The 16,817-nt window shown below is 29.0% G+C and overlaps 2 protein-coding genes across 8 annotated transcripts in view; both read right to left on the bottom strand.

Moving 5' to 3' along the window:
* grb14 (growth factor receptor-bound protein 14) overlaps nt 1-9,007 on the bottom strand; it is a 93,370-nt gene extending 84,363 nt beyond the window's left edge. Inside the window, exon 1 of one of the 2 annotated variants that reach the window (XM_051119203.1) lies at nt 8,913-9,007. The gene's annotated coding sequence lies outside the window, so the exon portion shown is untranslated. Of the gene's footprint in view, nt 1-8,689; nt 8,858-8,912 lie in introns of those variants that run through there. The other variant, XM_051119204.1, reaches the window with a different exon arrangement.
* Nucleotides 9,008-13,018: 4,011 nt separating this feature from the next.
* The window catches only part of cobll1b (cordon-bleu WH2 repeat protein-like 1b), a 72,275-nt gene continuing 68,476 nt past the window's right edge, over nt 13,019-16,817 (bottom strand). For all 6 annotated transcript variants that reach the window (XM_051119193.1, XM_051119191.1, XM_051119190.1 and 3 more), the window contains one exon: nt 13,019-14,492. In XM_051119193.1, the coding sequence (XP_050975150.1) occupies nt 14,485-14,492 (8 nt within the window). In that variant the 3' untranslated portion in view covers nt 13,019-14,484. The remainder of the gene's footprint in view (nt 14,493-16,817) is intronic.

Genomic DNA, 16,817 nt, shown 5'->3' with positions numbered 1-16,817 from the left:
CGTTTTCAAAAAAGATTTGCAGATAAAATCATTTTAAAAGCATTTACAGAAAGTTCTTGTCAGAGCCCTTGTTATTCTTAATTTTGTCATTCATTTTCATTTTTACACCAGACCTATATATTGGTTTAAAATATCGGTTATCGGTCTAATTGATCTGTAATTATCGGTATTGGCATAGACCCTGAAAAACATATCAGTCGACTCCTATATCATACAGATTATATAAAGACATTATAAATATTAACATCATTATTTTTTGTTAAGCTGCCCTGAAATAATGTGTACGAGGAAAAGTGCTATACAAATTAATTTGCTTTGACAAAAATAAATAAACTATTGATATACTATACACATACAGTATACAATATTAGTATCGGTGTATTTGGACATTTTTTCTAAAAGAAAAAAAAAGAAAAACATCCTGCTATAAATATGATTTAACCTAAATGTAAATGTTCTTAAATATAGGCAATTAAGTTGATAATCTTATATTGTCTGGCAGAAATAAGATTATTTAATTATTGTGCTGCAGTTAACAGGGTTTGCGCAGATACTGTAAAATGAAATTCCAGGACTTTCCAAGCACTACTTTTTTGATTTTCAAGGACTTCAGTCAGAGATTTCATTTATGGTTTGGTTTTCTACTGTTCAAGAAAAAAAATCAGGAAAAATATTCACGAAACCGCTACGAAATCCTGATCTGAAACAAATGATTCACGCTACGTGCTCCAAAGTCTGAATCAATTGATTTGTGAATCCCCACCGAAGTCCCAATCTGAATCAAATATTTTGTGATCCAAACTCCTCTGATCTAAAGCTAAAGATTAGCAAAACCACTCTGAAGTCCCGATCTGAATAATCATTCACAAACCATCATTTCAGATCAGTGCAGATCGCGAATCACGAATCATTCAATTTGTGGAATGATTCAAGATCCCGCTCCGAAGTTGTGATCTAAATCAAATGATTCACAATACACACTCCGAAATCCTGATCAGAAACAAATTATTCACGATACGCGCTCCGAAGTCCCAAACTGAATCAAATGATTTGTGAATGCGCTCCAAAGTCCCGATCTGAATCAAATGATCCGCGATACACGATCCGAAGTCCCGATCTAAATCAAATGATTTGCGATATGCAACTTGAAGTTCTGATCTAAATCAATTGATTCACGGTATGCAAAGTTTTGATCTAAGACAAATGATTTGTGAACGTGCTCGGGAGTCCCGATCTGAATCAAATGAATCGCAATACGTGATTTGAAGACCCGATCTGAATCAAATGATTCGGGATACACAATCCAGTTAGAGCGCTTAGAAACAGTGAATAATTTTGTGATGAAAAGCTTAGTTTCTCCCATTACATTACAAGCGATGTCAAAACTTGAAAATGAATGGCTCTTTTGATCTGTTTTTTTTGCTAGTGAATCACTTGAAATGAAAAACTGAAGTCAGAAGTTTGAACCAATCAGAGCAGTTTCAGTGTAAATGATTCAATCAATTGATTTGGTTCATCTGTTGCTCTTTTTACATCTTCAGCCATGTTTACAGACACTGTTAGTACTACTACTGGCTTAGCTTGCTAGTTTTATGACATGAACTGAAAAAGGCAAAAGTATGATGTTTTTTTAATTGTGTGAATTTTGTGAAAATAAATATATATAGTGTGTGTGTGAATTATTGTGGGATATAGCTAAAACGTTACATACAGTAGACATTTTCCACTATAATTCTATATAATTTGCAATTTACAATTCTAGTTCGGCATCAAGCTGGAATTTTAGGAGGAAAAATAACACCAAAATCGAACTATATTTAATGCAACTTTTTGATCTTATTGAATGAATGAATGAATGAATAAACAAAGACACAAACAAATAAATAAATAACCTCTAAATCTCTATCTATTTTAAATATTATTCTATAAACTTAATTAAAATAATCCATAAATATCTTGTGAATTCATGTAATTTATGCATTTATTTTTATATCTGTGATTGACCTTAAAGAATGTTTTAAAATATATACGGCGGTCCAATGCTAAAAAAAGCCACTGGCGTACAGTGAGCAGTCGATTGCACACAGTTGGAGAACGTCCCGGGACAAAAACAGGTTTGTGGAATGCTGCTGTTCTATCTAATAACTGCCACTGTAAATCACTGACACATTTGTTAAAAAACCATCCCAGCATGCATGCTTCACATGTTTCACTTCTCCATGTAGTCTTAAATTTCTTGGATTTTTTTCAGTTTGGTTTGCATTATGTAGAAAACACAGTGAAAGCCTAGCCATAGCTAAAACAACAATTAAAATAGAAATATTCTGCCTCATAAATGAGAACTATTGTGGGACATAACTAAAACAACAGTGCACATTTTCCACTATAATTCTACATAACTTGTTTAATTTTTAACAGAATTCTAATTAAATAAAAAAAAAAAAAAGAATCTAAATACCAAAATTGAACTATATTTATTGCACCACCTTACTCTCATTATGGTACAATTAATTGAACAAAATAAAACAAACAAACAAAAAAATTAATTGATGAACTAATTAATTGATGAATTAATTAATTAATTATTCTCCATATCTTGCTCTGCCTCCATGTAATCTTTAATTGCAGATTTACTTTAGTTTAGTTTGGTTTAGTTTAGTTTCGTTTATTTATTTATTTATTTTTACAGGATCAGTGCAAGCGGTGGAAACCTGTTAGCTAAAACGTAATTCAAAATATAAATATATTTCCTCATAAATGTTAATTATTGTGGGATAAAGCTACAACTACATTACATACAGTACACATTTTCCACTATAATTCTATATAATTTGTTTAATTTTTAACAGAATTCTACTTAAATAAAAAAAAAAACATCTAAATACCAAACTAAATTAAACTATATTTAATGCACCATCTTACTCTTATTATGGTACAATTAATACAAATAAATAAATAAATAAATAAAAATAAATGAATTAATGAATTCACTTGTGTCTTATCCACAGCAATATCTCTGAACTAATACATACTGTTCTATATGGAAGGGTAAATATTAATGAAATCTAAATACTGCTTCCTTTTGTTTGAGTTCCTTGCTAATCTTTTTAATGGCTGAAAGATAAGACTATCTGTTTAATAAAGCAGGTTTCATAACCCTCAACAATTCTTTTCTGTAAAGTCATATCATTCAATCACAGCCTTATAAATCATACTCTTTTATCAGGAGATAAACAACAGGCCTCTGAATATTCACTAAGCATGCAACCATCTAAAAAATTCATGAAATACTGATACTGTCACTTTGCAAAGACGTGCAGATAACCAGCTCACTAAACAGACGAAAGAGAAATGATATAGAATATATTTTGGCCAAATATATGACCAAATATGCTTCTTTCAGAGCAGTTTGTTGGCCTTGTTTTATGTTTGGGTTATTCGTGTTGTGCAGCACCTTTCTTTTTATAATAATTTTGATAATAACAATAAATGATTATTAATATGATTATTATTTCAATTTCATTTTTTGTAGTATTGCAATAATAATATATGATTTTATTATATAATATATACAATTATATATAATTATAATCTTAATTGATTTGTTTAATGATTATAATGTAAATAATAATTTTCAATTTTAAATAATGATTTTATAATTTAAACAATTTTTATATTTTTCAATATAATAGTATTTCAATAGTAATTTTTCTTGATTATTTTTTCACAATTTCAATAAAAATAAATTATTATTATTATTATTATTATTAAAACTGGCATTGTTTACTTGAAAATTAATAAATATGTTTGCAAGCAGTAATTCACATTGAAATTAAGTATGACTGATCTGTTTTATTATTTACTGTTAACAATTATAATCTATTTTTATAACTGTGATATTAGTAAAAAACGTATTATTATTACTATTATTTCAAATACATTTTTGTTTTAATATTAATGACAATTTAAATAATAATTTTACATTTTAAATAATTTTGTAATTTACAATACTCTTTTTTTTACAGTATAATAGTATTTCAATAGTAATATTTCTTTAATATATATTTTTTACAATTTCAATTTCAATAATAATAATAATAATTAATAAAAAAATATTGCAAGCAGTAATTCATATTGAATTTAAGTATGACTGATCTGTTTACTTTTTATAATTGTGATAATAATAAAAAAAATATTAATATTATTTAACATTCATTTTTGTTTTAATATATTTTTTATTTGTTTAATAATGATAATTTAAATAATTTTCTGTTTAAACACTAATTTTTATTTTACAGTATAATAGTATTTCAATAATAATGTTTCTTTTATATTTTTACTTTTATAATTTCAATAATAATAATAATAACTTATTATTATTATTAAACACTCATTTTTATTTTACAATATAACAATAATATTACAATGATAATATTTGTATTTTTAAATAATAATAATAATAATTATTATTATTATTATTATTATTATTATTATTATTATTATAAATAACTGTATTTTAATACTGTAACCAATATAGTAAAACACAATGAGGCTATGAAGACGTACTGCGTAACAGTAATGGCCCATTTTATGTTCCTAACACCACTGGAGTGACGGCTCATTGAAAGTCAAAAGCTGACTGTGTTTCCAAAATATTCCTAGGCCTGATTTATTTTTTATAGTGGTGAAATGCATAGCACATTTAAATCACATACAAGTTCTTTGTGCGAAGCGACGCGCCGTGAAGCCAGTTGCCTGTGTAAATGCTTTGCAGAAACCGGTTGAGGAGTGACTATCACATGGTGTTTTCATTGAAGCACATGAAGCAGGGCCACACAAAAGAGTCGCAGGACATACAAGAGCAGATAATTATAGCCTGTAGCAGGAGCTCAGACACCCACCCGCGGCCGACTGCATGTGCTCCATCACTACAATCACTGCATTCACAAACACTGCCCTCTCTAATGTGGCATTAACATGCAATCTTGTTACTGACACACACACACACTGTAGGTCTGGCCGGGCGGCGCGGAGCCACGCTAACCAATGACAACAGATGTGAGAAGGGAGGAGAATCTGAAGAGAAAAACTTAGCTTGATGTTACTGCTGCATGCAAACTCTTATACACTCTTGATTAAAGTGAAACGTAAATACTTTTAATTCTTTATCAGAAGCACATGGAACAGTTTCAGTGGTGGATTTTGAATAAGTGATCAAAACATATTCACTTTTTCATGTTTGTGAAAGTTTTTCATCAAGGCACAAAGGCATATTAACATTCTGGTTAGTGTTTGTACTAAATTATTACAAACGTAAGGAAGAAAACGTATTACAAACGTAAAGAAGAAAAAAAAAGTTTGTTCCACATTCAAAACAACAACAACAACAACAACAACAACATAATAATAATAGCATCATTAGTATGAATATATTGAAATTATAAAAATAAAATTAATAAAGAAATATTAGTATTGCAATAATACTTTTATAATGTAAAATAATATTATTGTAATAATAACATTTATAACAATAATAATTATTATTATTACTACTACTACAATGCTAACACCATTAAATCATACTATTTATTATAGCAATTATTATTATTTAAAATATAAAAAGAAACAAATATAATACTACTGCAATAATATTATACTATAAATAATAATAATAATAAATAATAATAATTATTAGTAGTAACAGTAGTAATAATAACCTATTTTATCATGATTTATATAAAGATAAATAATTAAATATTGCAAATATAGCATTTAATAATAACAATAATAATAAATAATAATAATAACTATTATTATTATTATTATTGAAATTATAAAAATAAAATTAATAAAGAAATATTGATATTGCAATAATACTTTTATTATGTAAAATTAGATTGATTTCAATAATAAAAATGATTGTAGTAATAATATTGTAATTATTATTATTATTTAAAATAAAAAATAAAAAACAGACAAATATAATACTACCTGAATAATATTATACTATACATAATCATAAAAATAATAATAATAAATTATTAGTAGCAGTAGTAACAGTAGGAATAATAAAAATAAATAAATAAATAAATATTGCAATACACTAACCCTACAACTGCAAAAAAAGAGTATTTCTTAATAATAATAATAATAAATAATAATAATAACAATTAATAATAATAATATGACTACTATTTAAATTATGAAAAATAAATTAATAAAGAAATATTACTATTGAAATACTTTTGTCATGTAAAATAAAAATGAATTGTTTTAATTATTTAAATATGAAAAAATAAATCAATAAATATATTACTACTGCAATAACACCATTAGACCATATCATTTAATATAATAATGAATATTATTTAAAATATAAAAATAAACAAATCTAATACTATTGCAATAATACTATACTTAAATATACATTATATTATTATTATTATTATTATTATATAATTTATATTATAATTATATTATATTATTTAATTATCTAATTATACATTTATTATTATTAATATTATAGTTATTATTATTATTATTATTATTATTATTATTATTATTATTATTATGTATTAATAAATAAATGAATAAATAAACAAACTAATAAAAATATATTTTAAATTAAATAATAAATATATTTTTCTTTTTACTGAAATCTTTCCTTTAGATGCATCGGATCGGATTTGATCGGATTTGTGCCTTAAAGATGACAATATTTTTTAATGTAATGTAATATTATCTTTACATATTACATCTAAAATCTAACATCAAAAGGGTCATGTAATCTTCAACATCAGCCATAATCCTGGTCCCAGCCATATATAATCACACTGCCATAATCCCACTCCTCTACTCCTGTTATGATCCAAATAAGATTAGATCACAATAAAAATATTAAGAGCAGTATGCTAATATGCTAATATGGCCTCGTAGGATGCACAAAATTGGCCAGTGTGGTATTTTTCACCTTCTGTTTTATGAATGTTGCATATTCTGCTTCAGCATTTGTAGTTGGAGGATATTTAGGTGCTGGATCTACAAACAAATCTAAATGTCATTGAGACCAATCAAAATCGCCACAGTTATACACACGCCCTCTCTCCAAAACAACACCCACTAAAACACATCAGCCAACCCGATATCAGCAAAACAGGCTGAAGATGAGAACAGAAAATGCACTGGTAATTTTCTGCATTATCCATTTATTTTATGGATCAGCTAATAAAAAGAAAAGAAAAAAAACGTTTTCACATTTTCAAAATTCAAAAGACTTTTTAATAATACTAGCAACAACAGTAATAATAATCATTACTAGTAGTAACAGTAGTAATAATTATAATTTATTTTATCATTGTTTATATAAAGATAGATAGAAAAATAGATAGATAGATAGATAGATAGATAGATAGATAGATAGATAGATAGATAAATAATGTAATCCAAAAACTACAGAAAGTATATAATAATAAATAAATTAATAAATTAATTAATTAATTAATTAAAATAAATTATAAAATTAATTAAAAATATTAATATTCCAATAATAATTTTATAATTTAAAAATTGTAATAATACATTGTAATAATAATAATAATAATACAATTTAAAATATGGAATAAACGAATAATTATAAACAAATAAATATATATTACTATCACAACAATGCCATTAAACCGTACTATTTAATATAATAATTATTATTTAAAATATAAAAATAAAAATAAATTATAATACTATTGCAGCATTATACTATAAAATAATAATAATAATAAATTATCATTATTAGTTATAACAGTAATAATTATAAATTGTTATTTTAACATTATTTATATAATTAAATAAATGAATAAATAAATATTGCAATACTAAAAACTGCAAAAAGGAGTATTTAATAATAATAATAATTATTATTATTATTATTATTAATATTATTATTTAAATTATAATGATAAAATTAATAAAGGAATATTACTATTGCAACAACACCATTAAGCCATACTATTTAATATAATAATTATTCTAAAAAAATTAAAAAATAATAATTGGTCAAATAAATTTTCAAGAACTGCACATCTACATTGTCCAGAAACTGGTATGAATAATAGATGACAAATAGCAGATCTTATAATCTGAATACATCATACCAACACACACACACACACACACAAGTGTTAACTATTCTGTCTGAGCGCAACAACAACTTTAAAACCAAACAATGAGCTGATTAAAATATTTGGCGTGTGAGTGTTCAGTAAGCCGAGCGAAGTTTGTCGAGATTAGTTCGTCACTTGCGCTTCTCTGCCTGACCAGTAGGCGGCGTAGTTCACCGGCCACTTACTGCATAAACTTTTACCTCAGAGGAGTTTTTCTTTAAATAAAACTACATGGATGAGTTTAATAAAGCACAAATGTGTAGCTTATATACAAATACATAACTGGACATAACATTGCTTTAAAATAAAAGATAAGTAAATGACACAAACCGTGATAATATCTGGCAGCATCCATTAATTGATTTCAAAGACTTGGTTAACAAGAAAAAAAGGGGGGAAATCCTGAAATAACTCCTATATAATAGTTACCACCTATTCATTTGTTCATTAAACAAAAGTATGACGTGTATAAACGCATAAATCTCATCACACACAATCATGGAGTCATTAAAGTAACGTTAAATGACACTTACGAGTCGCTTCTCGTCCTGAAGAGCACAGCAGCGGTGAACGCGAGGAGTTGTTTTGCTGACATATGCATATTTTAAACAGTACACTACAGTACGCTATGGTACGGTACCGCGTTAAAGAGTGTCCCTGCCAAGCCTAAAGATCCCACAGATTGTACTTCAGTGTCGCATTTGAAGGCGTTGTGTTGTCGTACGGTCATGTGATGTGTGTTAGACGGCTCCGTACCTGCTTCTGCTCGGCGCTCCCGCTCTCTCCACCATCGCTGCCGGTAACCGTCTGCACGCGCGGCGCTCCTGCTGCTCACAGCGCGACGTCACGATACTGAGCCGAGAGGAGAAACACACACACACACACACTCAGGGGGCTGTGCGAGGATGCGATATGATATGCGCGTTTGAAGAGAGAGAAAGAAAAGAAGTCCAAGAAAGCAAGAGGTACACATAAAGGAGATGCAGGAATTGCAAGAAAAAAGATGAAAATGATCATGTAGCCAAAATAATGAAATAAAGATGGAGAAGAAGCAAGAAAGATGAAAGACGCGAATGCAAATAAATAAATAAAATAAGAAAAAGGCAGGGAAAGAAAAGAAAAGCTGATCATGTAGCTTTAAGAATGAAGTAAAGATGAAGAAACTGCAAGAAAAGATTAAGAACTTAAAAAATGAACATGCTAAACAAACGAAATAACTGAAAAATGCATGAATATACAAATTGCAAAAAGGAGAAAATGCAAGAAATGAAAATGCAAAAAAAAGAGCACACGTCTGAAATGAAGTTGAAGAACAAATTAAGATTAAGAAATTGCAAGATGGAGAGGATGCAAGACAGATGAAAAGGCAAAAAATGAAGAAACAGCAAAAAAAAGAAAAATGCAGCTGAGCCAATGAAATAAAGGTGAAAAATGCAAGAAAAAAATGAAAATGTAAGATGGAGAGAATGCAATAAATGAACATGCAAAAAAGGAAGAAGAAAATGAGCAGGCATCTAACAAGCAAAGATGAAGAAAAATGAAGACACTGCGAAAAAAACGAAGAACTTCCGAGACTGAGACAATGCAAGAAAGAAAAGAAAAAAAAAAATCAAATGAAAATGCAAGACAAATGAAAAGGCAAAAAAATAAACTAAGAACTTTCAAGATTGAGAAAATGCAAGAAAGAAAAGAAAATGTAAAATGAAATGCAAGAAATGAAAATGCAAAAAGGAAGAAGGAAGAAGAAAATAAAAAATGAACACGCATCTAAAAAATAAAGATGAAGAAATAGCAAGATGGAGACAATGCAAGACAAATGAAAAGGCAAAAAAAGAGCACACATCTGAAATAAAGTTGAAGAACAAATTAAGATTAAGAAATTGCAAGATGGAGAGGATGCAAGACAGATGAAAAGGCAAAAAATGAAGAAACAGCAAAACAAAAAAAAAAAAAAAAAAAAAAAAGAAAAAGCAAGAAAAAAAGAAAAATGCAGCTGAACCAATGAAATAAAGGTGAAAAATGCAAGAAAAAACATGAAATTGTAAGATGGAGAGAATGCAATAAATGAACATGCAAAAAAGGAAGAAGAAAATGAACAGGCATCTAACAAATAAAGATGAAGAAAAATGAAGACACTGCGAAAAAAACTAAGAACGTCCGAGACTGAGAAAATGCAAGAAAGAAAAGAAAAAAAAAAAAAAAAAAAAAAAATGCAAGACAAATGAAAAGGCAAAAAAAAAAGAACTTCCAAAAAGAAAATGCAAAATGAAATGCAAGAAATGAAAATGCAAAAAGGAAGAAGAAAATAAAAAATAAACACTCATCTAAAAAATAAAGATGAAGAAATAGCAAGACAAATGAAAAGGCAAAACAACAACAACAAAAAAAAAAAAAAAAACGAAGAACTTTCAAGACTAAGAAAATGCAAGAAACAAAAGAAAAAAATTAAAATGCAGCTGAACCAATGAAATAGAGATGAAAAATGCAAGAAAAAAATGAAATTGTGAGGAGAGAATGCAAGAAATGAAAATGCAAAAAAGGAAGAAGAAAATACAAAAAAAAAAAACACTCATCTAAAAAACATGAAGATGAAGAAATGCCAAGAAATGCCAGAAATGCCAAGATGGAGAAAATGCAAGAAAGATGAAAAGGTAAAAAATTAAGAAACTGCTAAAAAAGACTTCCAAGACTAAGAAAATGCAAGAAAGAAAAGAAAATTAAATGCAGCTGAACCAATTAAAAATAAAGGTGAAAAATGCAAGAAAAGCTTAAATTGCAAGATGGAAGAAATTAAAAAAGAAAAGAAAAAAATGAACATGCACCTTAAATAAAGTTGAAGAAAAATGAGGATGAAGAAATCGCAAGATGGAGAGAATGAAAAAAGCAAGAAGAAAAGAAAAAAATGAACATGCATCTAAAATAAAGCGGAAGAAAAATAAAGATGAAGTGCAAAATGGAGAAAATGCAAGACAGATGAAAAGGCAAAAAAGAGAAGAAACTGCAAGAAAAGATCAAGAATTTTCAAGAAAAATGCAAGAAAGAAAAGAAAAAGAAACATGCAGCTGAAACAAATTACGATGAAAGATGCAAGAAAACATGAAATTGCAAGATGAGGAGAATGAAAAAAGCAAGAAGAAAAGTAAAAATTAACATGCATCTCAAATAAAGCTGGAGAAAAATAATGAAGAAATTGCAAGACAGAGATGAAAGGGCAAAAAAAGAAAAAGCAGGAAATTTTAAGAAAAGCTTAAAACATGCAGCTAAAAGCATGAAAAATATGAAGGATAATGCAAGAAAAAGAAATTGTAACATGGAGAAAATGCAAGAGATTAAGCAGAAGAAAATGCAATAAAGAAAAAAGAAAAAAACTGCATGCATGCAGCTAAAATAAATTAATAAACATGAAGAAAATGAAAAAGCGAGAAACAAGAAAAAGCAATAAAAAAATGAAAATACAAGAAATGAAAACAATGAATATGACTGAAAGAAATATCTAAAGAGGAAAAAAAGTGCAAAAAAAAAGCACTGACTCAAATATGAATAAAGAATTACTAAGAAAACGGAATAAAACAACTGTGGAAAAGAGAAAAGCAAAAAAATGAAGATAATGCAGTAACGTTTAAGAAAAGCTTAAAAAAATAACATGCAGCTAAAAGAATGAAAAATATGAAGGAAAATGCAAGAAAATAAAGAAAAAAATAACATGCAGGTAAAAGAAATTAATAAAGATGCGAGAAGAAAGACATGAAAATGAAAACAATGAATATGACTAAAAGAAATATCCAAAGAGGAGAAAAGTGAAAAAAAAAAAAAAAAAACTGGAAAATAACTAATATCAAATTACAAAAAAAAGAGGGAGAAAAAAGAAAAGAAAAGAAAAGAAAAGAAAAGAAGAAAATGCAAAACAGATGAAAGGGCAAAAAAAAAAAAAAAAGGAAAATGCCGTAGTTTAAGAAAAGCTTAAAAAAATAACATGCAGCTAAAAGAATGAAACATATGAAGGAAAATGCAAGAAAATAAAGAAATTGCAACATGGAGAAAATGCAAGATGAAAAATAAAAAAGAAAAAAAAATGCAAGAAAGAAAATAAAAAAATATATATGTATTAATATGCAGCTAAAAGAAAGTAATAAAGATGCAAGAAGAAAGACATAAAACTGCAAGAAATGAAAACAACGAATATGATCTGAAGAGGGAAAAGTGTGAAAAAAAGAAATATCCAAAAAAGACCAATATCAAATTACAATAAAAAAAAAATGCTGGAGAAAAAGAAAAGAAAAAAAAAGAGAAAAGAAAAGAGAAATTTATGATTGCCAGGGTAAAGCAAGAGCAGAAGAGCCTTCGCCTTTACTTTATTTCCTTTGACGCTCATATTTAACACAAACTGTTGCTAAATTATTAATTTCCTTCAACAAATGTCTTTTGATGTTCACAGTTTGAAATCAGAAAAACAAAACATTTTCTTTAGCGAGACTTCAGCCCTGTTGTACCGACTGATGTAAAAGACTGGTGTTCCTCCATTCGGCTGCATTAAATCTTTATTCATGACAAACTGACGAGAACCTCCACTGAACAGAGCAGAAGAGATTCCTCAAACAAACATCACCGAAGTCACTCATTCTTACGTGAACGTCTCTGTGCCCTGTAACAGCTGAATAACGCACAAATAAATAAAGGTGACAGGAGTCGAGCCAGTGTCAGATTGCAGTAACCCTTCATTGTACTTGGAAAGTAAACTACTTTGTAGTGTTGCATGCTTGAAATAAGACATTTTACACTTTGACATCTCACAGCATCAAAATCTAATTTGCAATTAAACCCAAATGACAAAAAAACTGAAAAAACAACACGATAAGAGGATGCAAACTTTAAAAGTCTTTAATACAGAAAAGAGAGGAGAGTTGAGTTCATATGATACAGCAGTTTTCTCCTCAAAATGAATGAAAAGCCCAGTGTTTTCTGTCTTAGCAACAGTTTTAATTAATCATTTGTTGTTGTGGGCTCCAGAAACGTTCAATGTCATAACTCATTATTATTTTAACATATTACACCTGCAGCCCATAATTAACAGCGATACACTGTGTACTAACGTTTGGCAAGGGAAGGGATGGGTTTGTGTGACTGAAGAAGTTTCAGTACCATAGGCTAATAATTACATAAATCAAATCTACGCCTAATAATTTAAACAAAAAAGGCCTTGAAATAAATCGGAGCATTTTTTTTTCACATCTGCATACTGTACATACACATTTCATGTAATTTATACGTCACAAAGCAAACCAAAAATACTCATTTTAAAATATGATAACATTAATAGAATCTGTTACATTTATTAAAAGGGGAAAAGAGTGTAACATATTAAAGAAAAAAACTCTGAACTATCATGAATTGTCCAAGTGCAGAATAAATTAAAAGAAATCCACAGCTATAATTCGTCTCCATGTGTCTGTGCCACATCAGAAAACAACAAATCTAATAACTGCTCCCCAAAAAGGCCCAAAAAATATTTAGATCATAATTTTTAATATTTTTAGATATGTTGTGTGGTAACTATACATTTAAGATATTTTTTTTAGATTTAGCAAAAAAAAAAAAAAAATATATATATATATATATATATATATATATTAGGCCTGTCAAATGATTAATCACGATTAATCGTATACAAAATACAAGTTTGAGTTTGCCTAATATACGTGTGTGTACTGTGTGTAATTATTTAGTATATATAAATACACACAAATTAATGTATATATTTAAGAGAAATATGTTCGTTGTGTACAAAATATTTATTTATATATAAAATAAATAATAGAAAAATTATAATAAATACATATACTTGTGTTTGTATTTATATATACACATAATAATTACACACAGTTCACAGACATATATTAGGCAAACTCAAACTTGTATTTTGTATGCGATTAATCGTGATTAATCATTTGACAGCCCTAATATATATATTACCAATAATTTAAGTCGTGTTGTGGTTAATTTAAAAAATGGCTGACTAAGCTGGAGAAAAAGGAAAATGCAAAAAAAAAAAAGTAACCGTAAAGGTGAAAGCATAAGACTGCGCTTTGTGCAGATCTGACCAGATTTGGACTTAAAAAACTACTGAGAGTCGTTTAAGTTGCAAGACACCTAAAAATCCTGATTATGCATAAAAATAATGAATCTGGAGACGAGTAATTTTCTTATGACCTGCAGAATGTTTGAGAATGACTGAAGATGGGATTCCATCAATAAAGACACATTTCATTCTTCTACTGAATGAAAGACTTCTGATATTCCCTTCATTGTGGGAGACGCCGCTGAAGATGCTTCAGACCCCTGTGTGAGGAAAAAAAGGGCACTTTAGAGACTTTTTGAAATGTTTCAATGTAGATGTGTAGTTATTAAAGGGAACCTAGTATGCGGCGCTTTACAAGATGTAAAATAAGTCTCTGATGCCTCCAGAGTGTGTATGTGAAGTTTTAGCTCAAAATACTCAAGGAAAATTTTTTGTAGCTTGTTAAAATTTGCGCCTTATAGGGTATGAGCCAAAACGAGCTGTTTTTGTGTTTGTCCCTTTAAATGCAAATGAGCTGGTGCTCCCACCCCCCCCTTTTCAGAAGAGGGCAGAGCTTCAAGACCCGGCAAAAACTAAACAAGACAATCTCACGCACTGCCAATGTCAGAAACTCTCAGAAGCGGTCTTCAGCCTTACATGTTCAAACTGGAATCGGTTTAAAAGTCAGACATCTGATTGTACTGTGCATAATAAAATTTGTATTACACAGACAGGGAGATTAGCGCGATAAAAATAACAGCATAGTCGGTCTCATGATGCCATCGCTCACTTTATAAGTCCAACTTATGATTATGAGCTCGACAAATTCAAGTGGTCGACTTCACATTGCTTTGACATGCAATTTTTATCTACCACATTCCTATTCACAATCATTCTGGTAGCACGTGAAGGCAGCATCAGTGAAAACAGAGAGAAACAATAGTAGCTTTAGCAACAATAGACTTACACAGGATTCGTACAGACATTCTAAAATTAAATTTCAGGATTTTCAAGGAGTTTTCAAGCACTACTTTTTCACTACTTCAAACAGATCTCGCAAATCATTCATTTCACTGAACCTGCTCTTGGCGAGCCCACTCAGAAGTTCCAAACTAAATCAAATGATTTGCAATATGCACTCCAAATTCCCGATCTGAATCAAACAATTTGCTCTCCGAAGTTTTAATCAGAATAGTGATTCGCAAACCCGCTTCAACGTTCCGATCTAAATCAAATGATTCGCAATACATACATTGAAGTCCCGATCTAAATCAAACAATTTGCGCTCTGAAGTTCCAATCTGAAATAAGATTTGCAAACCCGCTTCAATGTTCCAAATGAATTCAAATGATTCGCGATACATACTTTGAAGTCCTGATCTGAATGATGATTCGCAAACCCATTATTAAGTTCCGATCTAAATCAAATGATTTGCGATATGGGCTCCAAATTCCCGATCTGAATCAAACAGTTTGCTCTCTGAAGTTCCAATCAGAATAATGATTTGCAAACCTTCTTCGATGTTCTCTAAATCTAAATCAAATGATTCGTGATACATACTTTGAAGTCCTGATCTGAATGATGATTCACAAACCCACTCTGAATTCCCGATCTAAATCAAATAATTCACGCTCAGAAGTTCAGATCTGAATAATGATTCACAAACTCACTACGAAGTTCCGATCTAAATCAAATGATTTGCAATGTCGGCCCTGAGGGAGAAAATAGTTGAGGGAGAAAATACGATTGGAGTTTTTTGACATACCCTAACTATCTTGAGCCAGAATACACAGAGTTTGTATTTGTTTCATGAAAATAACCGATCGTTTCGCTAGATAAGACCCTTCTTTCTCAGCTGGGATCATTTACAACAGCATTTAGGATCGTTTGAAGCCGCATTTAAACTGCCTTTTGGAAGTTCAAAATCGGGGCACCATATCAGTCCATTATATGGAGAAAAATCCTGAAATGTTTTCCTTAAAAAACATAATTTCTTTACGACTGAAGAAAGAAAGACATGAACATCTTGGATGACAAGGGGTGAGTATATTATATATAGTATATCTTTGTTTTGGAAGTGGGCTTTTCCTTTAAAATCATTACGAGCGATGTCAAAATTCGAAAATGAATGACTCTTTTAATTTGTTTTTGCTAGTAACTGGCTTGAGCTGAATGACTGAAGTCATGAGTCTGAATCAATCAGAGCAGTTCCAGCACAAATGACTCACTCACAAATTGATTAGTGAAACAACATACAGCACTACCGAATTTTGCTACTAATTTATAGTGTTCTTTGTCTGTTTGACTACATCATTAATTGACCTTTACTATACATCGCTGCCATATGTACATCAACTTGACATAGTCATCACTAGTAAGCTGCTACTAAATAAATTGTAAAAATTTTAATTTGCTGTAAAGTTGCTTTGCAATGATATGTATCGTGAAAGCGCTATACAAATAAATTTGAATTGAATTGAATTTAATTAGGTTCATCTGTTCCTCTTTTCGGGTCTTCAGCCTGGTCACACACTGCGACCACACAACTGTTCAAACACCTTATAAAATTGATTTTTGCGTAATAGGTCCCCTTTAATGGTGTGTTA

The sequence above is a fragment of the Labeo rohita genome, chromosome 9, assembly GCF_022985175.1.
Source record: "Labeo rohita strain BAU-BD-2019 chromosome 9, IGBB_LRoh.1.0, whole genome shotgun sequence".
NCBI classification, from domain to species: Eukaryota; Metazoa; Chordata; class Actinopteri; order Cypriniformes; family Cyprinidae; genus Labeo; species Labeo rohita.
The sequence above is the reverse complement of the archived record's forward strand: the minus strand, read 5'-3'. Positions and strand labels throughout refer to the sequence as shown.